At 38.8% G+C, this 25,034-nt stretch overlaps 1 protein-coding gene across 1 annotated transcript in view; it reads left to right on the plus strand.

Moving 5' to 3' along the window:
• DNAH12 (dynein axonemal heavy chain 12) overlaps nucleotides 1–25,034 on the plus strand; it is a 121,957-nt gene that overhangs the window by 30,115 nt on the left and 66,808 nt on the right. The window contains exons 18-33 of the mRNA XM_070934365.1: nucleotides 552–745; nucleotides 4,045–4,285; nucleotides 9,474–9,659; nucleotides 9,747–9,947; nucleotides 10,604–10,798; nucleotides 12,591–12,712; nucleotides 12,821–13,103; nucleotides 13,597–13,716; nucleotides 14,813–14,969; nucleotides 15,196–15,368; nucleotides 15,963–16,115; nucleotides 20,314–20,553; nucleotides 21,132–21,377; nucleotides 21,496–21,615; nucleotides 22,888–22,997; nucleotides 24,554–24,737. Of these exons, the coding sequence (XP_070790466.1) occupies nucleotides 552–745; nucleotides 4,045–4,285; nucleotides 9,474–9,659; nucleotides 9,747–9,947; nucleotides 10,604–10,798; nucleotides 12,591–12,712; nucleotides 12,821–13,103; nucleotides 13,597–13,716; nucleotides 14,813–14,969; nucleotides 15,196–15,368; nucleotides 15,963–16,115; nucleotides 20,314–20,553; nucleotides 21,132–21,377; nucleotides 21,496–21,615; nucleotides 22,888–22,997; nucleotides 24,554–24,737 (2,925 nt within the window). The remainder of the gene's footprint in view (nucleotides 1–551; nucleotides 746–4,044; nucleotides 4,286–9,473; nucleotides 9,660–9,746; nucleotides 9,948–10,603; nucleotides 10,799–12,590; nucleotides 12,713–12,820; nucleotides 13,104–13,596; nucleotides 13,717–14,812; nucleotides 14,970–15,195; nucleotides 15,369–15,962; nucleotides 16,116–20,313; nucleotides 20,554–21,131; nucleotides 21,378–21,495; nucleotides 21,616–22,887; nucleotides 22,998–24,553; nucleotides 24,738–25,034) is intronic.

The raw sequence follows: 25,034 nt of genomic DNA on the forward strand, positions 1-25,034 counted from the left end.
GTTCTGGTTTTTATACAAGAACCTGAATATGGATGAACAAATCTGTTTATTTCAGTTTGTTTAATTTTTTTAAAAAACATTTATATTTATAAGTACTGTATTTTTCGGAGTATAAGACGCACCTTTTTCCCCCAAAAAAGAGGGTGAAAATCTGGGGGTGTCTTATACTCTGAATGTAGCCCTGCCCAGCCTCTGAAATGGAGGTTTAAGAGGCTGAAAAAAGCCTCTGAAATGGAGCTTTAGAAAAAAAGCCTCTGAAACAAAGCTTCAGAAAAAAAGCCTCTGAAACAGAAGTTTCAGAGGCTGAAAAAGCAAGGTGCAGAGCTCACAACCAATGAACCTGTTGCTAAAATTTGCCTCTGGGAACAGCTGTTTGGGGGTATTCTGGGAGGCTGATCCACCCGCCAATCAGCTTTTTTCTTATTTTCTTCCCCAAAAACGAAGGTGCGTCTTATAGTCCGAAAAATACTGTACTTGTATCCCGTAATCTTAAATGTGATCAATTTATTTTTTTGAATTTGAAATTTCTAATGATAAATAAATCTTTTCAGTATGTGACTGACATGAGAACACTGCAAAAACGCATACAAGATGCTGATGAAGCAGTTACTTTTATTAATAAAGAAGAGAAGCTTTTAAATTGGGAGCTGACTGAATATCCAGAGTTGGAGACCTTAAAAGTTAACATTGAGCCATATCAGAAACTTTTTGTTTTTATATTGAAGTGGCAGCGAACTGAGAAACGGTAAGTTATACAAATATTTTAAGGGAGAAGCAACTAGAATCTACATAGGTTTTTTAAAATCTTAATTCCATAGCAATTGTATGATTTTTGCTAAAAAAAGTCTGTGATTTTCATTCTTTTATAGTTTATGTGTTTGATTTTAATTATTATTTAGGTTAGTGTAAGTATAATTAAGATGGAAGATTCATCCAATTTTATAGAAGTCAGGCCGATACCTGGCAAAATTCTTAAACAGATTAAAAAAGAAATGTGTCTGCAATCATCATGAAAACAATATGTTCATTACCAGAGATCATTATGGATTAGGCAAGAACAAGTCTTCCCAGACAATCATAACTGATGGTTTGATTTGGATAACTTTCTTAACAAATACTGGGAAAGCTGTAGACATCAACATGCTCTTGCTTTCAAGAAAGCATTTGGCAAAGTCATCCATAATATGCTGATTATCAAGCTAGTTAACTGTGATTTGGACGGCATGCTAATTAAATAGATACAAGGCTGGTTTGACAACTGAATACAGAGAATTGTCATAAATGGTTCTTCGTCGTAATGAAGAGAAGTACTGATCTTAGGCTGCCACAAAAATCAGTCTAAGGCTCGCTATAAAGATTGGAATAACTAATACCTTAGAAAACAGAAATAATTGTCCAATGATCTTGAAAGGTTAAAGAAATGGGCTAAAGTAATATGCACAAATGCTAAGTGTTAATAAATAAAAATAAAAAATAATTGCAATTGTATTTGCCATTACACCTATATCTGGTAACTGTACTTGTAAGAAAGTTTTTGGAATACTAAGTGATTAGAAACTGAATATGAGCCACCTCTGAATATGTGGTAATATGTGAATATGTGGTAATATGAGCCACCTCTGAATATGTGGTAACTGAAGAAACATTAAATAACTTTGAGTGCCTGCCTGTCTTGGAGGACCTTGACAGTGTCTTGGAGGAGCTTGACAGTGAACCAACTTTAGAAGAACTAAATGCGGCCCTGGACTCCCTTGCCTCTGGCAAGGTACCCGGGAAAGATAACATTCCTGCCGAAGTTCTGAAGTGCTGCAAAGAGAACATCTCCACTGAACTGCATGAAATCTTCTGTCTTTGTTGGAGGGAAGGTGGAGTATCACAGGACATGAAGGATGCAAATATTGTCACACTGTACAAGAACAAAGGTGACAGGGGTGACTGTAACAACTACCATGGCATCTCTCTTCTTAGTGTTGTAGGGAAGCTGCTTGCCTGTGTCGTACTGAAGAGGCTCCAGGTGCTTGCAGAGAGAGTCCATCCAGAATCACAGTGGATTTTGAGCCAACAGGTCCACATGGTATTTTCCCTTAGACAGTTGCAGGAGAAATGCAGGGAACAAAAACAGCCACTTTTCATAGCCTTCATAGATCTTACGAAGGCTTTTGACTTGGTTAGCAGGGATGGCCTTTATAAAATTCTCCCCAAGATTGGATGTCCACCTCAGCTCCTCAACATCATCAGGTCCTTTCATGAGGAAATGAAGGGCACTATAGTTTTTGATGGCTTAACTTCAGATTCCTTTGATATTCGAAGTGGAGTGAACCACACCAACTTTATTCGGGATCTTTTTTGCTGTCATGCTGAAACATGCTTTTGGAACTACCACAGAGGGTATTTACCTCCAGACCAGATCAGACGGAAAACTCTTCAATCTCTTTAGATTGAGAGCAAAGTCTAAAGTCCAGCTGAAATGCTTGCAGAATTTCCTCTTCGCTGATGATGCTGCCGTCACTGCTCACTCTGCTGAAGACCTTCAACAACTTATGGACAGTTTTAGCAAGGCCTGCCAAGACTTTGGACTAACAATCAGCTTAAAAAAAAACACAGGTCATGGATCAGGGCGTGGATTCACCTCCCTGTATTACAATCTCTGCACAAGAACTGGAGGTCGTCCATGACTTTGTGTACCTCGGCTCAACTATCTCTGACACACTCTCTTTAGATATTGAGCTGAATAAACGTATTGGTAAAGTGGCCACCACATTTTCCAGACTTACAAAGAGAGTATGGCTTAATAAGAAGCTGACAGTACATACAAAGATCCAGTTCTATAGAGCCTGCGTCCTGAGCACACTCTTGTACTGCAGTGAGTCTTGGACCCTTTATGCATGGCAGGAGAGAAAGTTGAACACCTTTCATATGCGCTGTCTCCGACGAATTCTTGGCATTACCTGGCAGGACAAGGTTCCAAATAGCGCAGTCTTGGAATGTGCTGGAATTTCTAGCATGTATACACTATTGAAACAGCAACATCTACTCTGGCTGGGGCATGTCGTGAGAATGGCTGGTGGTCGGATTCTGAAAGATCTCCTGTATGGAGAATTAGCGCAGGAAAAGCGCCTCAGAGGGAGACCACAGCTGTGATATAAGGATATCTGCAAGAGAGACCTAAAGGCCCTGGGAATGGACATTAACAACTGGGAAACCTTGACCTCTGATCGTTCAGCTTGGAAGCTAAAGACGCAGCATGGCCTTCTCCAATTCGAAGAGACACTTGTTCAGCAGACTGAGGCAAAGAGGCAGTCCCGGAACCAGCGAAATCTGGGGGCTGGGCAGGGGACAAGAATGTATCTGCCCTCAGTGTGGAAGGGATTGCCACTCTCGAATTGGCCTTTTTAGTCACACTAGATGCTGCTTTAGGACCTCTTTCCAGAGCACGATACCATAGTCTCTTGAGACTGAAGGATGCCAATGAGACAATGAGCCACCACTGTGATGCAAGTGCCAAAAAGGAAAATGCAGTATTGGGCTGCATTAAAGATATTTTCCATATTGTAGAATGTATAATTCCACTTACTCTGCTTCAGTCATACCCCACTCTGAAGGGTATGTTCAGTTCTGAGCTATTATTAAGTAGACAATAAAAATAGGATGGACATCTGAAGGTTTGCTATGAAAAATATGCTTAGCATCTGACAGATAAAGCCACTTGGATTTGTTCACATTAGATTCTGGCTCAACAACTCCTATTGAATTGACAAAAGAGAAGTCTATGAGACGTTTGAGGAATTTAAAGCTGGCTCTTTCAATAGAATGAGATGATCTATGTATCCCTGATAGTGTATTTTGTTTTTATGACAGAGATGGAGTTTGATTTATCCTTCTTCAATAGGTTGCACATATTACATGTCTTGATCATTGCTTTTATTTTGCTGTTTTTAAACCATAATATGTAAGCTTCCTGAACTTACTCTGGTGATAAGTATGGCTTGCAAGTAAAGAAATAAATCCCTAACTAAAATATATTTTCATTCTTTTCTTTTTTAGATGGATGGATGGTGCTTTTCTAGATCTCAATGGAGAAAAGATGGAAGGTGAAGTAGATGAATTTTTTCGAGAAATTTATAAGACAGTAAGATTTTTTCAACAACAGCTAAAGAAAGCTGAAATAGAAAGAAAAAAGTCACTACGAAGAGCAGTAGTTGAAGAGAGAGTAGAGGAAGAAAAGAAGGACAACCCAACTATTTCAATGTGTAATTCTGTAATGCAGCAGATTAAAGATTTCAAAGTAAGTGTTTAATTGTAAAGCAATGTTTTAAAAACTATGTGCTGACATACACTCAGAAATATTTAATAATAGTGATATTTGCATGATATGCTGAATTGCATCATGGGCAAAACTAATGTGCTATACAAACTGTTGTGAATCCAGTGAATGAAGAAGTTATAGAAGAGCAGATTTAATTCCGCTGATATGAGAGTTCAGCAGGACTAAAATGACTTGTACCTCTAATTGATACTCTCTCCACAGGACCCTGGATAACTAGGACATGCCTACCAGCTATAGACTATCTAGCTACAAAATGTACTCATTGGGAGAACTCCTCAAACTGCGAGATGCTCCTCTCTCGCAGGTCTGGCCCTCTTCTTTATCGAGGGCCTATCTCGATGACGGACTTTGGAGTCCGGAGAGATGGCATACAGCAAAAAGAGGGTTATGGGGTTTTTTAGGGAAATTTCTTAATAAGATTTTAAGGGATTCTGGGAGGGGGGTAGATTACGTGGGTTCGGGGGAAGATCCGCGGGGGAGGGTATCTGGGCCAGCCGTAGGGCATGGCATGGGAGGTGTGAACTCTGGGGTCAAGGAGATGATTAGATCTTACGATACAGATGCCCATAACATCGATACTGTAGGTGGGAGGGGCAGATATGGCGGGAGCAGGGGGCCACATCATCCTACGGGAGTGCGTCCTCGCTGTTTACAAGCGGTGGCGTGCTCCGACCCTCAAAGCTCTTCTCGTTCCCCAGGTTGTACGGAACCTCGGGCCCCAGGCCTTCGGCTGATGCTGTGCAATGCCAGGTCCGTGGTAAATAAAGCCCCCCTCATTTGTGATCTTATTCAGGAGGGGGGTGCGGACCTGGCGGGTATTACGGAGACCTGGTTGGGCCAGGAAGGGGGAGCCCCCCTTGTTGATATGTGCCCACCAGGTTTCCGTGCTTTCCATCAGCCAAGGTCTCAGGGGAGGGGCGGAGGGGTGGCGGTTGTTATTAACGAGGGTCTTGGACCAAGGGAGGCCACTGTTCCTCAGACGGCTGGATGTGAGTCCCTTCTTGTGAAGTGGGGTCATAGGGTGCAGTTGGGCTTGCTAGTCACGTACCTGGCTCCCTGCCATGTGGCAGCAGCCCTGCCTGAGCTGCTTGATGTTATAGCCGCGGTGGCTGTTGACACCCCCAGGCTTATGGTCATGGGGGATTTTAACCTGTCATCAGTTGGCGAGACATCTGAGGTGGCTCGGGAGTTCATGGCTTCCATGACGGCTATGGACCTGACCCAGTTAATTTATGGCTCTACTCACATGGGGGGACACACACTGGACCTTGTTTTTGTCTCTGGACAGTGGTTGAGTGATCTCGAGATAGGGGATATAGTGATTGAACCCTTGTCATGGTCAGATCACTCCCTCCTTCGCCTGGACCTTCGAACCGCCACACCCCGCTGCAGGGAGGCGGAACCGACCAGGTGGTTCCGCCCCAGGCGCCTGATGGATCCTGAGAGATTCCAGATGGAGCTTGGGCCATTTCCTGAGGTTCTAGCACACGACTCGGCTGAGGATTTAGTGGCCGCCTGGGATAGGGCAGCGGCTGATGCTTTAGACCGAGTCGTGCCTTTGCAGCCTCTGACCCGGCACCGGTCTCACCTGGCTCCTTGGTATACTGAGGAGCTGAGGGAGATGAAGCGCCGGAAAAGACGCCTAGAGAGCAGTTGGAGGGCTAGTCGTTCTGAATCCGACCGAACACTGGTAAGATCTCATATTAAGAATTACCTAGTGGCGATAAGAGTAGAGAAGAGTAACTACTTTTCTACTCTTATTGCGTCATCAGATAATCGCCCAGCCGCCCTGTTTAGGGTGACCCGCTCTCTGCTCCATCAAGAGACGCGGGAAGACCCCTTGGAGGGTAGAGCTGAGGATTTTTTACAATATCTGTATGACAAAATTGCTCAGATTCGTGAACAGCTAGACTCTGACTGGATTGATCCAGAGGAGATGACAGGGGCAGGTCCTGAGAATATTATTTGGGAAGAGTTTGATCCTGTGACTCCCGAAAGCGTGGACAGGATACTGAACAGACTAAAGGCGACCACATGTTTATTGGACCCGTGTCCATCCTGGTTGGTACTGGCCTCCCGGGAGGTGACACGAGGCTGGCTCCAGGAGATTATAAATGCTTCTTTGAGTGAGGGTGTCTTTCCCACCGTCTTGAAAGAGGCGGTGGTGAGGCCCCTCCTCAAGAAGCCCTCCCTGGATCCAGCTGTATTAGCAAATTATCGTCCTGTCTCCAACCTTCGCTTTGTTGCAAAGGTTGTTGAGAGTGTGGTTGCACAACAACTGCCTCAGTACCTGGATGAATCGAATTATCTAGATCCGTTCCAGTCGGGATTCAGGCCCGGTTACAGCACAGAGACAGCATTGGTCGCATTGGTTGATGATCTCTGGAGGGCTCGAGACAGGGGTTGCTCCTCAGTCCTTGTCCTATTAGACCTCTCAGCGGCTTTTGATACCATCGATCAATGATATCATGCTGCACCGGTTGGAAGGGTTGGGGGTGGGGGGCACTGTTCTACAGTGGTTCTCCTCCTTTCTCTCTGACCGGTCGCAGTCTGTGTTGACAGGGGGGCAGAGGTCGACCCCGAGGCCCCTTATATGTGGGGTGCCACAAGGATCGGTCCTCTCGCCCCTTCTATTCAACATTTATGTGAAGCCGCTGGGTGAGATCATCCGTGGTTTTGGGGTGAAGTACCATCAGTACGCTGATGACACCCAGCTGTACATCTCCACCCCAGACCACCCCAATGATGCCCTCGAGGTGATGTCCCGGTGCCTGGAGGCCGTACAGATCTGGATGGGGAGGAACAAACTCAGACTCAACCCATCCAAGACCGAGTGGCTGTGGTTTCCGTTGCCCCGATATAGTCAGTTGGCGCCATCTCTGACTATTGGGGGCGAGTCGTTGGCTCCCACAGATGGGGTTCACAACTTGGGCATCCTCCTGGACTCACGGCTGTCTTTTGAAGAGCATATGACGGCCGTAGTCAGGAGGACTTTTTATCAGGTTCGCCTGATTCGCCAGTTGCATCCCTTTCTGGATCGGGACTCGTTATGCACGGTCACTCACGCCCTTGTCACCTCACACCTGGATTATTGTAATGCTCTCTACATGGGGCTCCCCTTGAGAAGCACCCGAAGGCTCCAACTGGTCCAGAATGCGGCCGCGCGGGTGGTAATGGGAGCAATGTGGCGCTCTCATGTAACCCCCCTCCTGCGCGAGCTGCACTGGCTCCCAGTGGTCTTCCGGGTGCGCTTCAAGGTTTTGGTTACTATCTTTAGAGCGCTCCATGGCTCAGGACCAGGGTACTTACGAGACCGCCTCCTGCCACCAATAGCCTCTCACCGACCAGTTCGCTCCCATAGAGAGGGACTCCTCAGGGTGCCGTCGGCCAAACAATGTCGACTGACGGCCCCCAGGGGGAGAGCCTTTTCTGTGGGGGCACCTACCATCTGGAACGGGCTTCCCCCGGAGTTACGAAACATCCAAGACTTACGCATTTTCCGCCGAGCCCTGAAAACATTTCTATTCCAACAAGCTGGTCTGGCCTAACTCTCCCTTTTTAATTGGCTTTTAAACTGTCTTTTAAATTGGGTTTTAAACCTCTTTAGATAAATTTGGATGTGTTTTTAATCTTTGAGCCTAAATTACTTAATCTGTTTCTTAATAGTTTTTAACTTCTATATGTATTTGTATTTATTATGGCTGTTCACTGCCCTGAGTCCTTCGGGAGTAGGGCGGTATACAAATATGAAAAATAAATAAATAAATAAATAAATAAATAAATAAATAAATAAATAAATAAATAAATAAATAAATTCAAGTAAGGTTTAGATTTCAAATGTTCTTCCCTGAGCCATGATAATATTGTTAACTCAGTCAAAAGTAGAGCAACAGTCTAGCCTCTGTAGTCAGTCTCAAAGAGGAAGAACTGAGGCTATAGAGTGGTTAGAAATGTACAGTGTCTATTATAGAACATGTTGCTGGAGACCCTGGCAGCCACTGACCACCCATTTTTATACTGATTAGCTACATCAATCAATCAAGCCTAATACCCGAAAACTGAGTTTTTTAATCCTTTATCTTGGGTTAATCCACTAAATCAATGGAAGGTAACTATTGAAATAGATTCTCACCACACACACCCCAAAAGAAAATAAATTGAAAGTTTATTAGATTTATAGCAGACTGGTATAAAAATGATAACAAAATATGGTATAAAATGGTCCATAAGTTCGAAAAAGAATAAATGAAGTAATATTGAATTGCAATTGTTTAAAATCATTAAATTGTGGAAATAGTAAATTAGGAAACAAAGAAGGCAAAATTGAGGAGGGGGGAAATATACTAATTCAAATTAGAAGAAAGTAGATTAAATTCCAAACCTTTTCCAATGTACAGTAAGTATATATAAACATTTTAAATATTTAATCATAACATTGCTCACATGAAGATTCAAGATTCCTAGATAGCTTTCAGGTTCAACTGATAGTGGCAAAAGTACATAGAAAGTTAATAAAGGAAAAAAGTTCTGAAGAAGACACATTTTCATGTAATTTTTGAACGTCCTGTTTCTGCATCTTGGGAGAAAGTTTAAAAGCATAGTTATACCACAGTACCCAATAAAAAAGATCTTGTTTTGTCTGGGGCATGAGATTCTATGAGTTGACTGACCACTGTGCTTTAGATATCACCACAAATTGCATTGGTCACTGGTTTGCATTCTTACTGGTTACTGGTTATGTCCTAAAACCTATCACCTAAAACAGAGGTGTCAAACTGGATTTCTTCAAGTGCCAGATCAGCATTGTAGTTCTACTCTGTGGGCCAGCCGGTGTGGGGAGAGGGGACGGACGCCTCCTGAAGCACCCTGCCAGCCAAAATGGATTGTCCTGCTAGTAACTACATTATAATTTAATCATTCCAAAGGTGTTATTGGCACCAGTCAAGAAGGCACTGGTGATTTCCAGATTTAGGGCCAATGTCTTCTGAAAATGATAAGCAATATGCATGAGAAATGTGTGTATATGTGTGTGAGTACATACACAAGTATGTATGCAGAATTAAATATATGCTTTTAGCTACGCTGCCAAAAATCATAAATAAATTTCAAAATTTGTGTAACATTGTAATTTTTTTCTGTCAACTAGGAAAATATCCCATTGGTGACTATCCTTTGTAATCCAGGCATAAAAGCTCGTCATTGGAATCAGATGTCAGAAATTGTTGGATATGATTTAACTCCAGATTCTGGAAGTACCTTAAGAAAAGTGTTAAAGCAGAATCTAACTCCTTACTTAGAGAAATTTGAAGTCATAAGTATGGGAGCAAGTAAGGTAAGATAAAACATTAACTATTAAACCCAACCTCTCAAGATCCAAAGGAATTAAATAATAAAACAATTTATTTCCTCTATGGCATAGGAATTTTCACTAGAAAAAGCAATGCATAATATGATGGAGACCTGGGATTCAATTTTCTTCCAAACTGGCTTATATCGTGAGACTGGAGTTAGTATTCTGTCTGCTGTTGATGAAATCCAGACAATTCTAGATGATCAGATTGTAAAAACACAAACAATGAGGGGATCACCATTCATCAAACCATTTGAAAAACAAATGAAGGTATTTGCTGTATTACTGACTTTATTACTAAAGTGCCAGTCTTTAGGAAATGTTTTAATCGTTTTTTTAAATCCTGTAAAATGCTCAACCATAATTTTTCCTTCCAAGTGCCCTTTCACTTGATTGAATAAGAATGGGAGATGACACTCCAAATGATACAAAAGTAAGATAAAGTAGAACAATGAAGACAGAATTAAGATGTTCAATTAATTACTAAAACAATCATAATAATTTTCAAAAGTCTGGGTTCAAGAATTACATTTTCATCCTTTTCTAAAACTAGAGAAAGTGAGCATCACACCTAGTTCTTGGATACATTATGTTCCATCTTTCAATTACTTGCAGATAAAACCTCTCTGTGATAATGCCTGAATTCTAGGAATGCTGTTCTTCTTAAAATGTATGATTTATCTACTACTGTATCTTTTACTTAGATTTCCCCCGAAGAACTATTTCTTTACCCAGAATTGCCTGCTCTCAATTATAGATGAGAGATAAGGAATTTCTAAAATAGCCCAAAGGATAAACAAATGAAAGAGAGTTTTCAATTTAATTTGTCCCATTATTCTGGTTTTGACTTTGCCTTTCATAATGTAGATATAGATGTATATTTATAGATATAGATACTCCGTCCTATAATCTTAATGCATTTTTAGGAATGGGAAGAACGCTTAATCAGAATTCAAGAGACTATTGATGAGTGGCTAAAAGTGCAAGCTCAGTGGCTTTACTTGGAACCAATTTTTTCTTCAGAAGACATTATGCAACAAATGCCAGAGGAAGGGCGCCAATTCCAGACTGTGGATAGATATTGGAGAGATATTATGAAATACTGTGCCAAAGATCCCAAGGTAAAGTACTAACGATGAGTCTGCTCTGAATAGGTGAAATAAGCGTACCATATAGTTTACAGATTAACAGAGTTGGAAGGGACCTTGCAGGTCAACTAGTCCAACCCCCTGCCCAAGCAGGAGACCCTACATCTGCCTCTACCTAGGATCGAACTCACAACCTCCTGATTATGAGGCAAGAGCTCCACCTCTAGCCCACAGGATATATTTGTAAGCTGTGCACAAAATTTGTAAGTGACTTTTCTTTTGTGAAGTAGCCTGGTATTGGAGTTGCAAAAAGCCATTACTGAAAGTCTATCATACTATGTGAAACAGCAGAATGGCAGAAATTTGTTTTTGAAAAAAATCTGAATATGCTGCAAAAATATATTGGCAGTTTTCTTTAAATGAGAGGTGGCTACTTAATAATTGAGAAATCTACATAAAGAAAAAAATTCTATTCTATTTTTGTTTCATGTGAAATCTAGAAGTTAGATTTTACATGAAACAAAAATTAGCATGCAGTTGATGAAAAATGACTGCACAATGGAATGTTCAATTATTTTTATCATTAGTATTTCAAAATTACAGGTAGTCCTTGATTTACAACGGTTCATTTAGTGACTGTTCACTGAAAAAAGTGACATGACCATTTTTCACATTTATGATCTCTGCAGCATACCCGTGGTCACATGATTTACATTCAGATGACAACTGACTCGTATTTATGATGGTTGCAGTGTCTTGGGGTCATGTGATGACCTTTTGCATCTTCTGACAAGCCAAGTCAATGGGGAAGCCAGAGTCACTTAACCACCATGTTACTAATTTGACAACTGCAGTGATTCACTTAACAACTGTGGCAAGGAAAGTCGTAAAATGGGGCAAAACTCACTTAACAAATTTCTCACTTAGCAACATAAATTCTGAGCTCAATTGTTGTAAGTCGAGGACTACCAGTATTAAAGGACGCTTAATGAAATAAACTTTATAATCTGTAATCATGATTCACTCACCAACATTTCATAAATAGAAATATTTTAGTGTGAAATAATACAATAAAATTGGCACTCTTAATTAATTCCTAAATTTGATAATAGTCTGGGATGAAGGTGAACAAACCAAAACTGTTATCAGGTAATACTGATATTAGTAGGAAATCAAGTTCTGAATTTGCATCTCATTCAGTTCAGAATGGGGTCATACTGTACTATCATATAAGAAGTGCCCAACTAACTGATGAATTGTCACAGTTGGGTTAGGATTGGGGTACAGCTGGTAATTGTGTAAATCTATTCCTTGACTGCTTGACTACTGAAAGGCAATATCCAGAAATTTCAGTTTTAGTAAAATATGGCAACTAGGTCCTGCATGTAGACAAGTGGGTTGTAAATATCAATATAAATAATTATAGATTTCCACTAACAGTCCATTTTTTTCATTAATTTTAATTAATTAATCCATGTTAACTATTAATATTTGTCAGATGCCTGGCAAAATTTTTGAACATAGAATCATATATAAATATTGCATGAATAACATTTTTGATAAATGTATAGAACATTACTTGCACCTTCAACTGTATGGTGCTTTTTCAGCCACATGAAATTAATGCTTAGAAACTTAAACAGGCTGAGGCTCCCAGCACTATGAAGAGCATGTTAGTGTATGTATTTTTTTGCCATTTTTTTAACATACAAAATTAGACATAGTTTTTTTTTTCCAAGCTCTTGTTGCAAATGTACTTAGCAGTGTAATTCTTGGACATGTAATTCTAGTCTAGGGTTTAGTTTAGTTTTCTTTTCTTTTTTAGGTTCTTGCTGCCACATCATTGACAGGGTTGTTGGAAAAACTTCAGAATTGTAATGATCTTCTTGACAAAATCATGAAAGGATTGAATGCCTATCTTGAGAAGAAGCGCCTCTTCTTTCCCCGGTATGCTTCTGTTGTTCATTAATAAAGCTGGAATAGATATCTTTAAATTCATATTTTTATGCAGATGTACTCAACTATAGTAATTGATGCATTATTAATTTATTTTAGCTTTTTTTTCTTGTCTAATGATGAGATGTTGGAGATACTCTCAGAGACTAAAGACCCTCTCCGTGTCCAGCCTCACTTGAAAAAGTGTTTCGAGGGCATTGCTAAACTTGAATTTCGGCCAAATCTGGATATTAAGTCAATGTATAGCACTGAAGGTGAACGTGTGGAATTTATTTCAACTATTTCAACTTCTGAAGCTCGGGGAGCTGTTGAAAAGTGGCTAATACAAGTCGAAGATATTATGTTGAAGAGTATTCATGATGTTATTACAAGATCAAGACTGGTATATTTTCTGTTAAATATTTAGAATCTTATTTAGCTGATATGCACCATTATTAAATCTGACTAAATTGGTTGTGTTCCTTCAGTCATTTTGAGGGAAACTAAAGCTGAATAGATGGGAGGGTGAATAGATTTAGATAAGTTAATAGGGAGGAACTTGAAAGTTTTTTTTCTTCCATGTAGATTAAACTCAACTAACAATGTCATCCATATCTAGATAGATTACAGTTAATCTTAGCTATAGTGAGACTGTGGAACAAATTTCAGTAACCTCACTCAAGACTGCTTATAATTTATAGCTGATGGTTATTAAAATGGAAATAGATATTCTGATCTTCACCTATTAGCCATTCCAAAAACGGGGGAAAAACTGGTTTAGCCTTGATATTGTAATGCTAATTTATAGTTTTGCATTTTGTGAAATGAGTGGCTGGATTCAATTTTCTATATTATTAATCATGATTACTCCTAAGTAACACTTATCATTTCCTTAGGCATATCCAGAAAGCCCAAGAAAGGATTGGGTGAGAGAATGGCCTGGGCAGGTAGTTTTATGTGTCTCACAAATGTTCTGGACAAGTGAAGTTCATGAAGCCATAGCTAGTGGTCCAGAGGTACTATTATGAATCATAATTTTTCTGATATTATTTTTGTATAGCCATGTTATATTTGTTCTATGGTGCTTATGATATGATATCTCTCTTTGAATTAATGATGCAAGTTACATATGTAAATGAATACAAAGATAAAAGTCAACATTCCATGAAGTTGAATTTTACTTTTTTTTTTTGAACATGTTTTATTGATACATTTTTTTTATAAACATAAAAAGTTCCATATTTATCTGAACAGCGCGTTGTCTGGGCACAGTTAGTTTTAAGTAGAAATACAACAATAATCATCATAATATTCATAATAAACATGTCAATATTAATCATAAAGTAATAATGCAATTGGTTTATCCAGCTTGCAAAATTTTCAATACAATTTTTTTTAAAATTATCTTTTTACTCTTTTTAGTTTCTAACCTCTGTTTTTGTTAGTTAGCCATTGGTAAAACAAATCCCATGTTAAAGAGTTGACTTTTGTTGACTATGAACATAGCCATACAGTTTTGCTTTTGTTTTGCCAGATAAGTTTTAATAGTTTTCTTTTTTTCAACTTTCCAATCTAATTTATCCATATCTAGAAAACTTTATGTCTCAAGGCTTTATTAATATTGGAGACTCTTACAATACTTAATTCTTTAATTATTTATCACAGTACTTATAGAACAGTAATATCAATCCAATATTTGTTTTCTGGATATTATACTAGGGTTATACAGATACTCTGATCCAAAATAGAGAAGGTGCTTTAAAGAGGAGGTACTTATCTGTATATCTGCTTGCATAACAACTCTACAGCACCTTTTCTGACATCTTTTCTGTTTCAGATTTAAATGCAAATTTAGTCATTAAGTAATAAGATTCCTAAAAAATCATTCCCTATTAATTTTCTTTGGTATGGAAAATTATGTGCACAGATGAAGGGAAAATCAGAAATATATATGACCAGCATTTGATTATTAAAGTTATTAAAGCAAAACTTAATGATTGATGAAATTGAGAATAAACAACAGAATAACACTGAGAAACTCTTAGCTATTCACACTGAAGTGTGAATACACTGAAGTGTATTATAGTTGAATTTTCCATTTTCATTGTTCAGGGCTTGCAGAATTATTACCAGGCTCTTCAATATCAGTTAAATGATATTGTAGAGTTGGTAAGAGGAAAGTTGTCTAAACAAACACGGATTACATTGGGTGCTTTGGTCACTATTGATGTTCATGCTAGAGATGTCGTCATGGAAATGATTGAAAGCGGTATGTAACATAAATTTATTCACCATCATAAAATAATACATACTGTTGTGTGCTTTATTTTTGCCTGATTATTTAAGAAATTATTTTTTAAATTAATTATGTTTGTTAAAATAATAATTTGGTCATTTTAAACATGTCTCAATTATTTTTGGATTGTTTTCTTTTTCTGTTTTCCTGCTAAAAAAATATTAAGCCTAAAACATATTCCTTCTTTATATTCTACTAGGTGTGTTAAAGGAGACAGATTTTCAATGGCTTGCTCAGTTGCGATATTACTGGGAGTATGATAATGTACGTGTGCGCATCATCAATTGCAATGTAAAATATGCTTATGAATATCTTGGCAATTCTCCTCGACTCGTTATTACTCCTCTCACAGACAGATGTTATCGCACTCTGGTAAGGTTTTAAAAATCCAGTTTCTAAAAAGTCAGTTAATTACAATAAATCCTCATTGTATTTGCATTTTTAAAGTTATCTTGAACAAATATTGTTGTTCTCAGAATTTCTGTTACTAAAGAGTGAAATTCTAATACTGTACATTGGTTGTTCTTAAATTTATTAATTTAATAGCAGTATTGAGTTTTCCTTTTCTGGTTATTTTCTTCTGTAGTTGGATGGATTTTTAAATTTAAATTCTTATACTAGCAGAGTTGGAATCAAAGGCCTAATGTTCTCTTTTGGCCTTATTGATTCTAAGAAATGAAATTTATGTATAAGTAACGTTCTCCAGATTTAGAGCAATTCCTCAAGATTATCTTATCCTATTGAAATTCAGTATCTGATTCTGATATCGTTGTGAAAAATGGAAAATATAAATGAGTTTGTTTTGAATTAGAAGCTGTTATTGGAATAGCAAAAAAAACTATTATACTGTATTATTGATTCAAAGGAAATGACAGATCTGCTCTGATGTGATTACATGTAATTTCATTCGTTTTCAAGTGTGAGGGTTTATATTTTGAAATATTATCATTAATGTCTTTCTTTTAGATTGGAGCATTTTATTTAAATCTTGGTGGTGCTCCAGAAGGTCCAGCTGGGACAGGTAAAACAGAGACCACCAAAGACTTGGCTAAAGCTGTTGCAGTGCAATGTGTTGTCTTCAACTGCTCTGATGGCCTTGATTATCTAGCCATGGGGAAGGTAAATTGAACTTGCGTTTTTAAAAGTGTGATTTCAATTTTTAAAATATTCCTAGGTTTCATAAAAACAAGGAATGCTTGTAAGAAATCCAACTTCATGGTTTGTTAGTAATTTTTTCAGTCTCATAGGGCTGAATGCAAAGTTTAGTAAAAGCTATTCGTTTTTTAACTGGTGTAACAATTAAATATTAGGTGTAACAGTTTATCTGTTTAAAATTTGTATAACTGCCCATCTTAAAACCAAACTGTGGGCAACTTACAATTCAAAACTAAAACAAAATATACAGCAATAGAAACAAAAGAAACAATAAACCCAAAACCAGAAAAACCTGGCACCACAACCATACTTTCCTGTTGCAACCTGCAATATTTTCATGTCATTCTAAGCTCACACTATTCCAATGCTTGGGGGAATAACCAGCCTTTAATTATTATTTCATGATCCCCATCCATTTACAAAATTAGACATCCTTTTTACACAACCAACAGATATGGTGGTATCTTAGACATATGGTCCCAAATAAATAATCAATTCCTCTATATTAGTACATTCTTGATTTGGAAGGTTTAGCTTGATAGATAGCATGGTTGTTGTCACAAGGATTATCAACATTCACTTTTTTGAGAATGTCAGGCCCGATCTTCCTCCTTACACTTCATTTCACTATAGTGATTTGGAGCTCTAGCCCACAGTCATATGATGGGTGTGATTTCTAGTCTTAGAATAACCGATAGAGACAGTTTGGACAGTTTACTGTACTTCTTAAAGAGAGGATGCTTGTAGACAGGTTACATCACAGTAGCGGAACTCTGACATTGTTTTATTTAAAGAAGAAATAGCCACAAAGTTATTTTTTTGTAAGCAAGCTCCTAAATTAGTAACAAGGTAGCATGAATTATGACTGGCCTTGATGGGTTGGGCTATTCTAGGAGCCTGGATCCAGCCCAAAAGGATTGCTTAATAGTTTTTCACAGTTCTAATATTCATATACTCAATCATTAAATATAAAAAACGTTTTGCCTGAACTGATTTATTTTATTTTATTTTTTTTATTTTATTTTGAATTTGTATACCGCCCTTCTCCCTGAGGACTCAGGGCGGTGAACAGCCAAGTAAAAACATCAAGTACAAATATTAAAATACAGTTAAAATATACATATATAAATTTGGCCCCATTAATTAAAAACAATAAACAAAACACTTAAAAACACTTAAAAAAATTAGGCCAGCCCGGCTTGCTGGAAAAGGAAGGTTTTAAGGGCACGGCGGAAGGCACCGAGGTCTTGGATTCTCCTTATCTCTGGAGGCAATTGATTCCAGAGGGTAGGTGCCCCCACAGAGAAGGCCCTCCCCCTGGGGGTCACCAGCCTGCACTGTTTGGCTGATGGCACCCCGAGGAGGCCCTCTCTGTGGGAGCGCACGGGTCGATGGGAGATTGTCGGTGGCAGCAGGCGGTCTCGAAGATAGCTAGGCCCTATGCCATGGAGCGCTTTAAAGGTGATAACCAACACCTTGAAGCGCACCCGGAAGACCACTGGGAGCCAGTGCAGCTCGCGCAGGAGCGGTGTTACATGGGAGCGCCAGGCTGCTCCCGTCACTACCCGCGCTGCTGCATTCTGGACCAGTTGGAGCCTCCGGGTGCTCCTCAAGGGGAGCCCCATGTAGAGAGCGTTGCAGTAGTCAAGGCGAGAGGTGACGAGGGCATGAGTGACTGTGCACAGGGAATCCCGATCAAGAAAGGGCCGCAACTGGCGGATCAGGCGAACCTGACAAAAGGTCCCCCTGGTTACAGCTGTCAGATGTTCCTCCAAGGACAGCTGCCTATCCAGGAGAACTCCCAGATTGCGAGCCCTCTCTGTGGGGGCCAACGACTCGCCCCCAATAGTCAGTGATGGAGTCAACTGACTATATCGGGATGCCGGGAGCCACAGCCACTCAGTCTTGGAAGGGTTGAGCCTGAACCTGTTCCTCCCCATCCAGATCCGCACAGCCTCCAGGCACTGGGACATCACTTCAAGGGCATCGTTGGGGTGGCCTGGGGTGGAGATGTACAGCTGGGTGTCATCAGCGTACTGGTGGTATCTCACCCCAAAGCCACGGATGATCTCGCCCAGCGGCTTCACATAAATGTTGAACAGGAGGGGCGAGAGGACCGACCCCTGAGGCACTCCACATATAAGAGACCTTGAGGTCGACCTCTGCCCACCTGCCAACACGAACTGCGACCGGTCGGAGAGAAAGGAGGAGAACCACCGTAATACGGTGCCCCCCATCCCCAACTCTTCCAGCCGGTGCAGCATGATACCATGGTCGATGGTATCAAAAGCCGCTGAGAGGTCTAACAGGACCAGAACAGAGGAACAACCCCTGTCCCGAGCCCTCCAGAGATCATCAACCAACGCGACCAATGCCGTTTCCGTGCTGTGCCCAGGCCTGAAACCAGACTGGAATGGATCTAGATAGGATGTTTCCTCCAAGAATTGTGGAAACTGTCGCGCGACCACACTCTCAACAACCTTCGCCAGGAAGCGAAGGTTGGAGACAGGACGATAGTTGGCCAATATTGCCGGATCCAGGGACGGCTTCTTGAGGAGAGGCCTCACCACCGCTTCTTTCAAAGCGGCGGGGAAGTGACCCTCACTCAACGAAGCGTTGATAACACCCTGGAGCCAGCCTCGTGTAACCTCCCGGGAGGCCAGTACCAACCAGGAGGGACACGGGTCCAGTAAACATGTGGCCGCACTAAGTCTCCCCAAAATCCTGTCCACATCATCCGGAGTCACAGCATCAAACTCCTCCCAGGTAACATTCTCAAGACTATTCCTCGTCCCCTGCCCTGATCTACCCAGTCAGAGTCCAAATCCCCCCGGATCTGAGCGATTTTGTCATACAGGTATTGTCCGAAATCCTCCGCCCTGCCTTCCAAGGGATCCTCCCGCGCTCCCGGATGGAGCAGGGAGCGGGTTACCCTGAACAGGGCGGCCGGACGATTCCCTGATGACGCAATAGAGGCGGAAAAGTAGTTAAACTTTGCCGTCTTTATCGCCACTAGGTAGGTCTTAATATGCGACCTTACCAGTGTTCGGTCAGATTCAGCGAGACTGGCCCTCCAACCACTCTCTAGGCGTCTTTTCCGGCGTTTCATCTCCCTCAGCTCCTCGGTGAGGAGGATAATCAGTTTCATCAGTTTCACAGCTGATACAGTATCATAAAGCCTAATTAGGATAAATAAGTGCAATTAAGGCTTGAAAAACAAGTAAAGGAAGACAATGTATTGTATTCACATAGTGTGCTATCCCATTATTTGGGTGATATGTAACATTATTTACTCACTGAATCATGAACTAATCAAACTGTCTGATTGTGCACAATATAATACACATTCTAGGTTAGTGGTTGTGGAAATGCAGCCAGCTTCCCATTAGTATCTGTAGCAATGGCCCTTTCAAATGATGAAATATGCATTCTGACATTGCTACACAAGCTTTCCCTATACATATTTCTGATGTGATACCATGATGAAAATATTAAAGGGATAGAGTTGCTCCCCCTGCTTCCTGTTAAGAAAAACAAAGTATTATTCTAATTTGGAGGGCTTTTTCAAGCGGCTACTCTTTGCTAAGGATTACTGCTTCATGTTTCTTCATGTATCTTAGAACAAATAATAATTTTACAGAGGCCTTTCGATATAATTTCTTCCCCTAATATAATGTCATTTCCCTAATGAAACCAAATTTAATTAATATAGTAATGAACATGTGTTAGGGGTTAATAGGAACATGTCTTGGAGTTAATTGTTAATTAATTAATAAGTTGATTAATTGACTCTAAGATTAACATCAGATCAACAATCAAGTAAGCAACCCCCCCCCAATCGAGGAACTGCCAAATAAGCCAACAGTAAACAGCCATCCAAAGAACTTCTAAAACCACCCCAAGGCAAGCCACTGGAATATAAACTGAGAGCAAACCTCATTCCTTACTGATGATGTTACCTAGTTTGGGTAATGAAACATCTGCAAGAAGACAACCAAGCTCCGAGAGCACCAAGGACCTTTTATTTCAACCCTTCAACCCATATTTCAATATTCTCCTTTATTGGAACATGTGTTAATTCTGAGGGTCCTGACTCAAAATGTTAAATTATGTCAGCATGTTAAATTATATATTCTTGCTGTGTCTGCTGTTTTGTCTTTAGTTTTTTAAGGGTTTAGCTTCTTCGGGTGCTTGGGCCTGCTTTGATGAATTCAATCGCATTGAACTGGAGGTACTGTCTGTGGTAGCCCAGCAGATTCTTTGCATCCAGAGAGCTATACAACAGAAGATGGATATATTTAATTTTGAAGGAACTGAACTGAAGCTTAATCCCAATTGTTTTGTTGCTATTACTATGAATCCAGGTTATGCAGGTCGCTCTGAACTACCAGATAATCTGAAGGTAAAGTAGAAAAAAAAATAGATTAATGAGGTAATTCAGATATGCTTTTAAATAGCCATATATTAAGATTGTGAGTGCTTCACTTAGAAAAGTGCATGTATTTCATATGCATAAAAGAGATAGTCATATAAATAGCGTGTGCCAATGTATTATACATCTTAACATTTCTAATGATAGATAAGTATATAAAAGTGAAAGTAACAGTTGTCTTGAATCAATTAATAAACCAATAAATTGAAGATGGATATGATTTTCTGAGAACGGGAGAATTAGAGATCCTCTAATAATATAACAATTACTTTCTAGGACCAAGCTTGAAAGCATTGTTCTACAGGCTTTTGAAATGATTCAATCTGAAATGAGAACTACTACTTTAATAAAAAAGAATACTTACTGGCCACATACACAGTATCTAAAATAAACCTTACCGCAGAGTAATTTTACTAAATAGCTTTTTATTGTAAAAGATTATAGATGTTGCTCATACAAACTGCAGTAATTTTATGATACTAGTTTTCAGAGATAATAGCAATACATATGTACATATATATATAAGAATATACATTCTATTCTTTTAGGTTCTTTTCCGAACAGTTGCCATGATGGTTCCTAATTATGCCCTCATTGCTGAAATCTCTCTATATTCTTATGGATTTCTGAATGCTAAGCCATTGTCTGTGAAGATAGTGATGACCTACAGATTGTGCTCAGAACAACTTTCATCTCAGTTTCATTATGACTATGGAATGCGTGCAGTCAAAGCAGTACTAATAGCTGCTGGTAACTTAAAACTAAAATTTCCAACAGAGAATGAAGATATACTGGTAAGAACTACCTTGTGGTTTACAAATTTGAAATTAATCCATTCAGGTTAAGTGGATATTTTTGAATTAATAATAGTCTTTTTGTTTAATTAAGTTGCTTTTTTTTTTGTTTTGTCAGCTCCTTCGATCAATCAAAGATGTAAATGAGCCTAAATTTTTGTCTCATGACATACCTCTATTTATGGGGATTACAAGTGATTTATTTCCAGGCATTAAGCTTCCTGAAGCTGACTACAGTGTGAGTATATTGGTAGAAAGTTGTTTGCCAGTAATATTTTTATTTGCCCTAATTAATAATTATTTGCTACATATGCACAATGAAGACAAAGTTTTGAGTTGTAATTATGGTAAGAAAGTTTAGATCATTTCTGTGAAACAAAAATTCATTCAAATTCAATCTATTTGTAGAAGTTCTTTAACTTTTAATAATTAATGAAACACATTTCATTCTTTCAAAATGGGCTTAATTTTGACATTTATGTCTTTGCTTCTAGAATGCTTTTTTAAAACTTGGTAATATAGCTAATCTTTCTTGATAAATATGTTTTTCAGTGTCTTCATAATTTATAAAGTCCAACTCCATTAACAAACAATCAGAATAGCTGACTGACAGTATAATTCTATGCATGCCCACTCAAAAGTCAACTACAAAGTATTGTAGTTGAACATAATTAAACTCTTGTTTAACATATTTAGGATTATTCAGTACATTATGAAGGATTGTGCAATATGTTCACATTCATGCTTTGATCAGTTCCTGGTTAGATGATTGCAATGCACTCTACATGTGGCTACTTTTAAAGAGTATTCTGAAGTCAATGGTGTGGGTAGTTACGGGTACACCATGGCACACTCAGGTTGTAGCATTACTTCGCAAGCTGCACTGACTTCAAACACACTATTGGATGCAATTTAAGATGCGGGTTAGATTTGTAAAGCTGTCCATGGCATAAAGCAGACTGTTTTCAGGACTGCCTATCTCTGAACATTTCTGCCCATTCCACAAGACCCAATAGATTGGAATTGCTTTGGGCCTTTATCTGATGGGCATAGAAAGCCTGTTTCTGTCATGGTGCCTGCCCTATCAGAAATTCAGAGGGCTCTGATCCTGTGGCCTCCTATAAGATTTGAAAAATGTATTTGGCCAATAGACAATGGTATTAGCTGAGCCATTTTTTAAGGATTAAGTGACTAATTGTGTTCCCTCTCAATACATTGTGTTTTATTTCTACTTTGGGTTTTGCTTTCAGTTATTCTTTATTTTTAATCGAACATTAGCTACCTACTGGAGTTGTAATAAGTAGGGTGAGAGACCATGGCCACATAAATTGAATAAATAAATACATTACATTCATTAAATAAATAAATGTGACATACTTCAGTTTTAATTTTCTTTCCAGGGCCATTTTTAACATATTCCTGATACTGAGCAATGTTATATTTTGAATTATATTATTCAGTTATATTCAAGAAATAAAAATATAGAATTTATTTTTTTATTGTATTTCAGGATTTTCTGGAATGTGCAAATGAATGTTGTAAAGAGCATAATGTCCAGCCCGTTAAAGTTTTTCTAGAAAAGATGATACAGACTTATGAAATGATGATAGTTAGACATGGGTAAGTACATTTATGATAAGTAAACTTTATATGTATTTGTTATGGTTTCATCAATATAATAGTTGATTTACAGGAGAAAATGTTAACGCCATTATAATTAAGAATAATGTAAGGCTATCCCATTGGGGATCAGATAAAAGTGATATGATTGGGATGGGTAGGAGAAAGATGATGCTATAACATGCCATACCATGTATATGCTATGGTTAGATGCATGGGTCAGAGAACAAAAACCTTAACTTTTCCATTATATAATGGTGATAGAAGAAGATTTAACCATGCTAGTATAGGTGATGAACTGTGTACTCAGGTTTACTTCATAACTTCAATATAATCTCATTTTTTTCTTACTTACCATGGAGTTCTTTTTAAAAATATAAAGCAAGAAAACAAGCCATTCCATTCCATTACATAATCGCAGTTGTATGAACTTGCAGTGTTCTGTTGTAATCCACTCCTAGACATTAGTCAGGTTTTAAGGGTATTCTGTTTAGAGAAATGAGTCAGTCCAGATTTTGGAATGAAGCAGATAGAGAAGAACAGGAGTCAGTGGTAAGAAAAAATACAATACATAAAGGGTTCAATTTTTTTTGTATTAATAAAGTTTTTTACAATATTTCTTGGGCTTTGGCATGCTTTTTTTTATCATCTTCAATAGACCCAATGGAATTAATCTGATAAGGTTGGTCCATACAGTGAATTATCAAAATGACACTACTATATTAAAAAATTCAGAACTCCTGATTATAATGTATTTGTTTAGGGAAATTCAAGTTTGTATTAAAAGTGAAAATACACCACAGGGAGTCTATAATTGGGTTCTATGATTCACCACAGGGAGTCTATGATTGGATTCACATAGTATTCCGGCACATTTTAACTTTAGTGCAATATGTCAAACATATCTCTATAACTATACCTAATGTATGATCACCTTGCATTGTTGGAGAAAAAGTGTGAAAGTTTTCAATCTTCCAATTGAAAAGTGAATGGATACATGCAGCTTGCATACATACAAGAGAGTGCTGTAAAGCACTATAAGACTATATAAGTCTAAGTGCTATTGCTGTTGTTATGATTGAACTGTTGGAATTGGGTTTCATTATTTAATTAATTATTTTGCTCACCTGATGATAAACATATGTCCATAAAATACATTAAATGTATATAGTGTAAATACTGTATAAAAGAAACAAACAATAAAACAACCACAATGACACATTAAATAAACTATTGACAAGCAATAGTATCCCAACACACCCCAAAAGGCTCTCTGAAATAATTTGGATTTTTAATCAGTTACAGAAAACCAATGGAGCCTGACTGATATTCTGGAGGGATGCTATTCTGCTTGAAAAGCTCAGCTAGTTTTCCTTACTGTAACTTCATAAAAACTCAGTGTGCTCCCCCTCTCTCATTCTTTCCTTTTCTATAATTCCATTTTCACTTTTGTGGCAATTAAATGAGTATAGATATCTTCAGGATTAATTATGTGAATAATGCCTTTGCTTCTCTGGGCTGACAAAAATACTGAAAAACAACTTTTATTTTATCAGGTTTATGCTTGTAGGAGAACCTTTCTCTGGCAAGACAAAAGTTCTGCACGTATTAGCAGATACACTTTCCCTAATGAACGAGCGTGGGTATGGAGAAGAAGAAAAGGTAATACACAGAACTGTCAATCCAAAAGCTATTACTATGGGGCAACTCTTTGGACGATTTGATCCAGTATCTCATGAGGTAAGCATTATACATTCCTTAGATTACAAAGATGTATCATATTTTTCAGAGTATAAGACACACTTCCCCCCCCCAAAGAGGATGGAAATGTTGGTGCGTCTTATACACCAAATACAGCCATTTTTGGCCTCCCGAAGTCCTACCCTGTGCATTCATTTTTGCAAAAAATGGGCGAAAAACGGGTCTGTTTTCTGCAAAAACAGGGCACACAGAGGCTTTGGGAGGCCTGCAGAGTGCTCCTGGGGGCTGGGGAGGGCAAAAACACTGTTTTTCATAAAAACGGGGCACACAGAAGGT

This window comes from Pituophis catenifer, unplaced genomic scaffold (assembly GCF_029215685.1).
Source record: "Pituophis catenifer annectens isolate HBS135680 unplaced genomic scaffold, rPitCat1.0.hap2 SCAF_2, whole genome shotgun sequence".
Taxonomy (NCBI): domain Eukaryota; kingdom Metazoa; phylum Chordata; class Lepidosauria; order Squamata; family Colubridae; genus Pituophis; species Pituophis catenifer.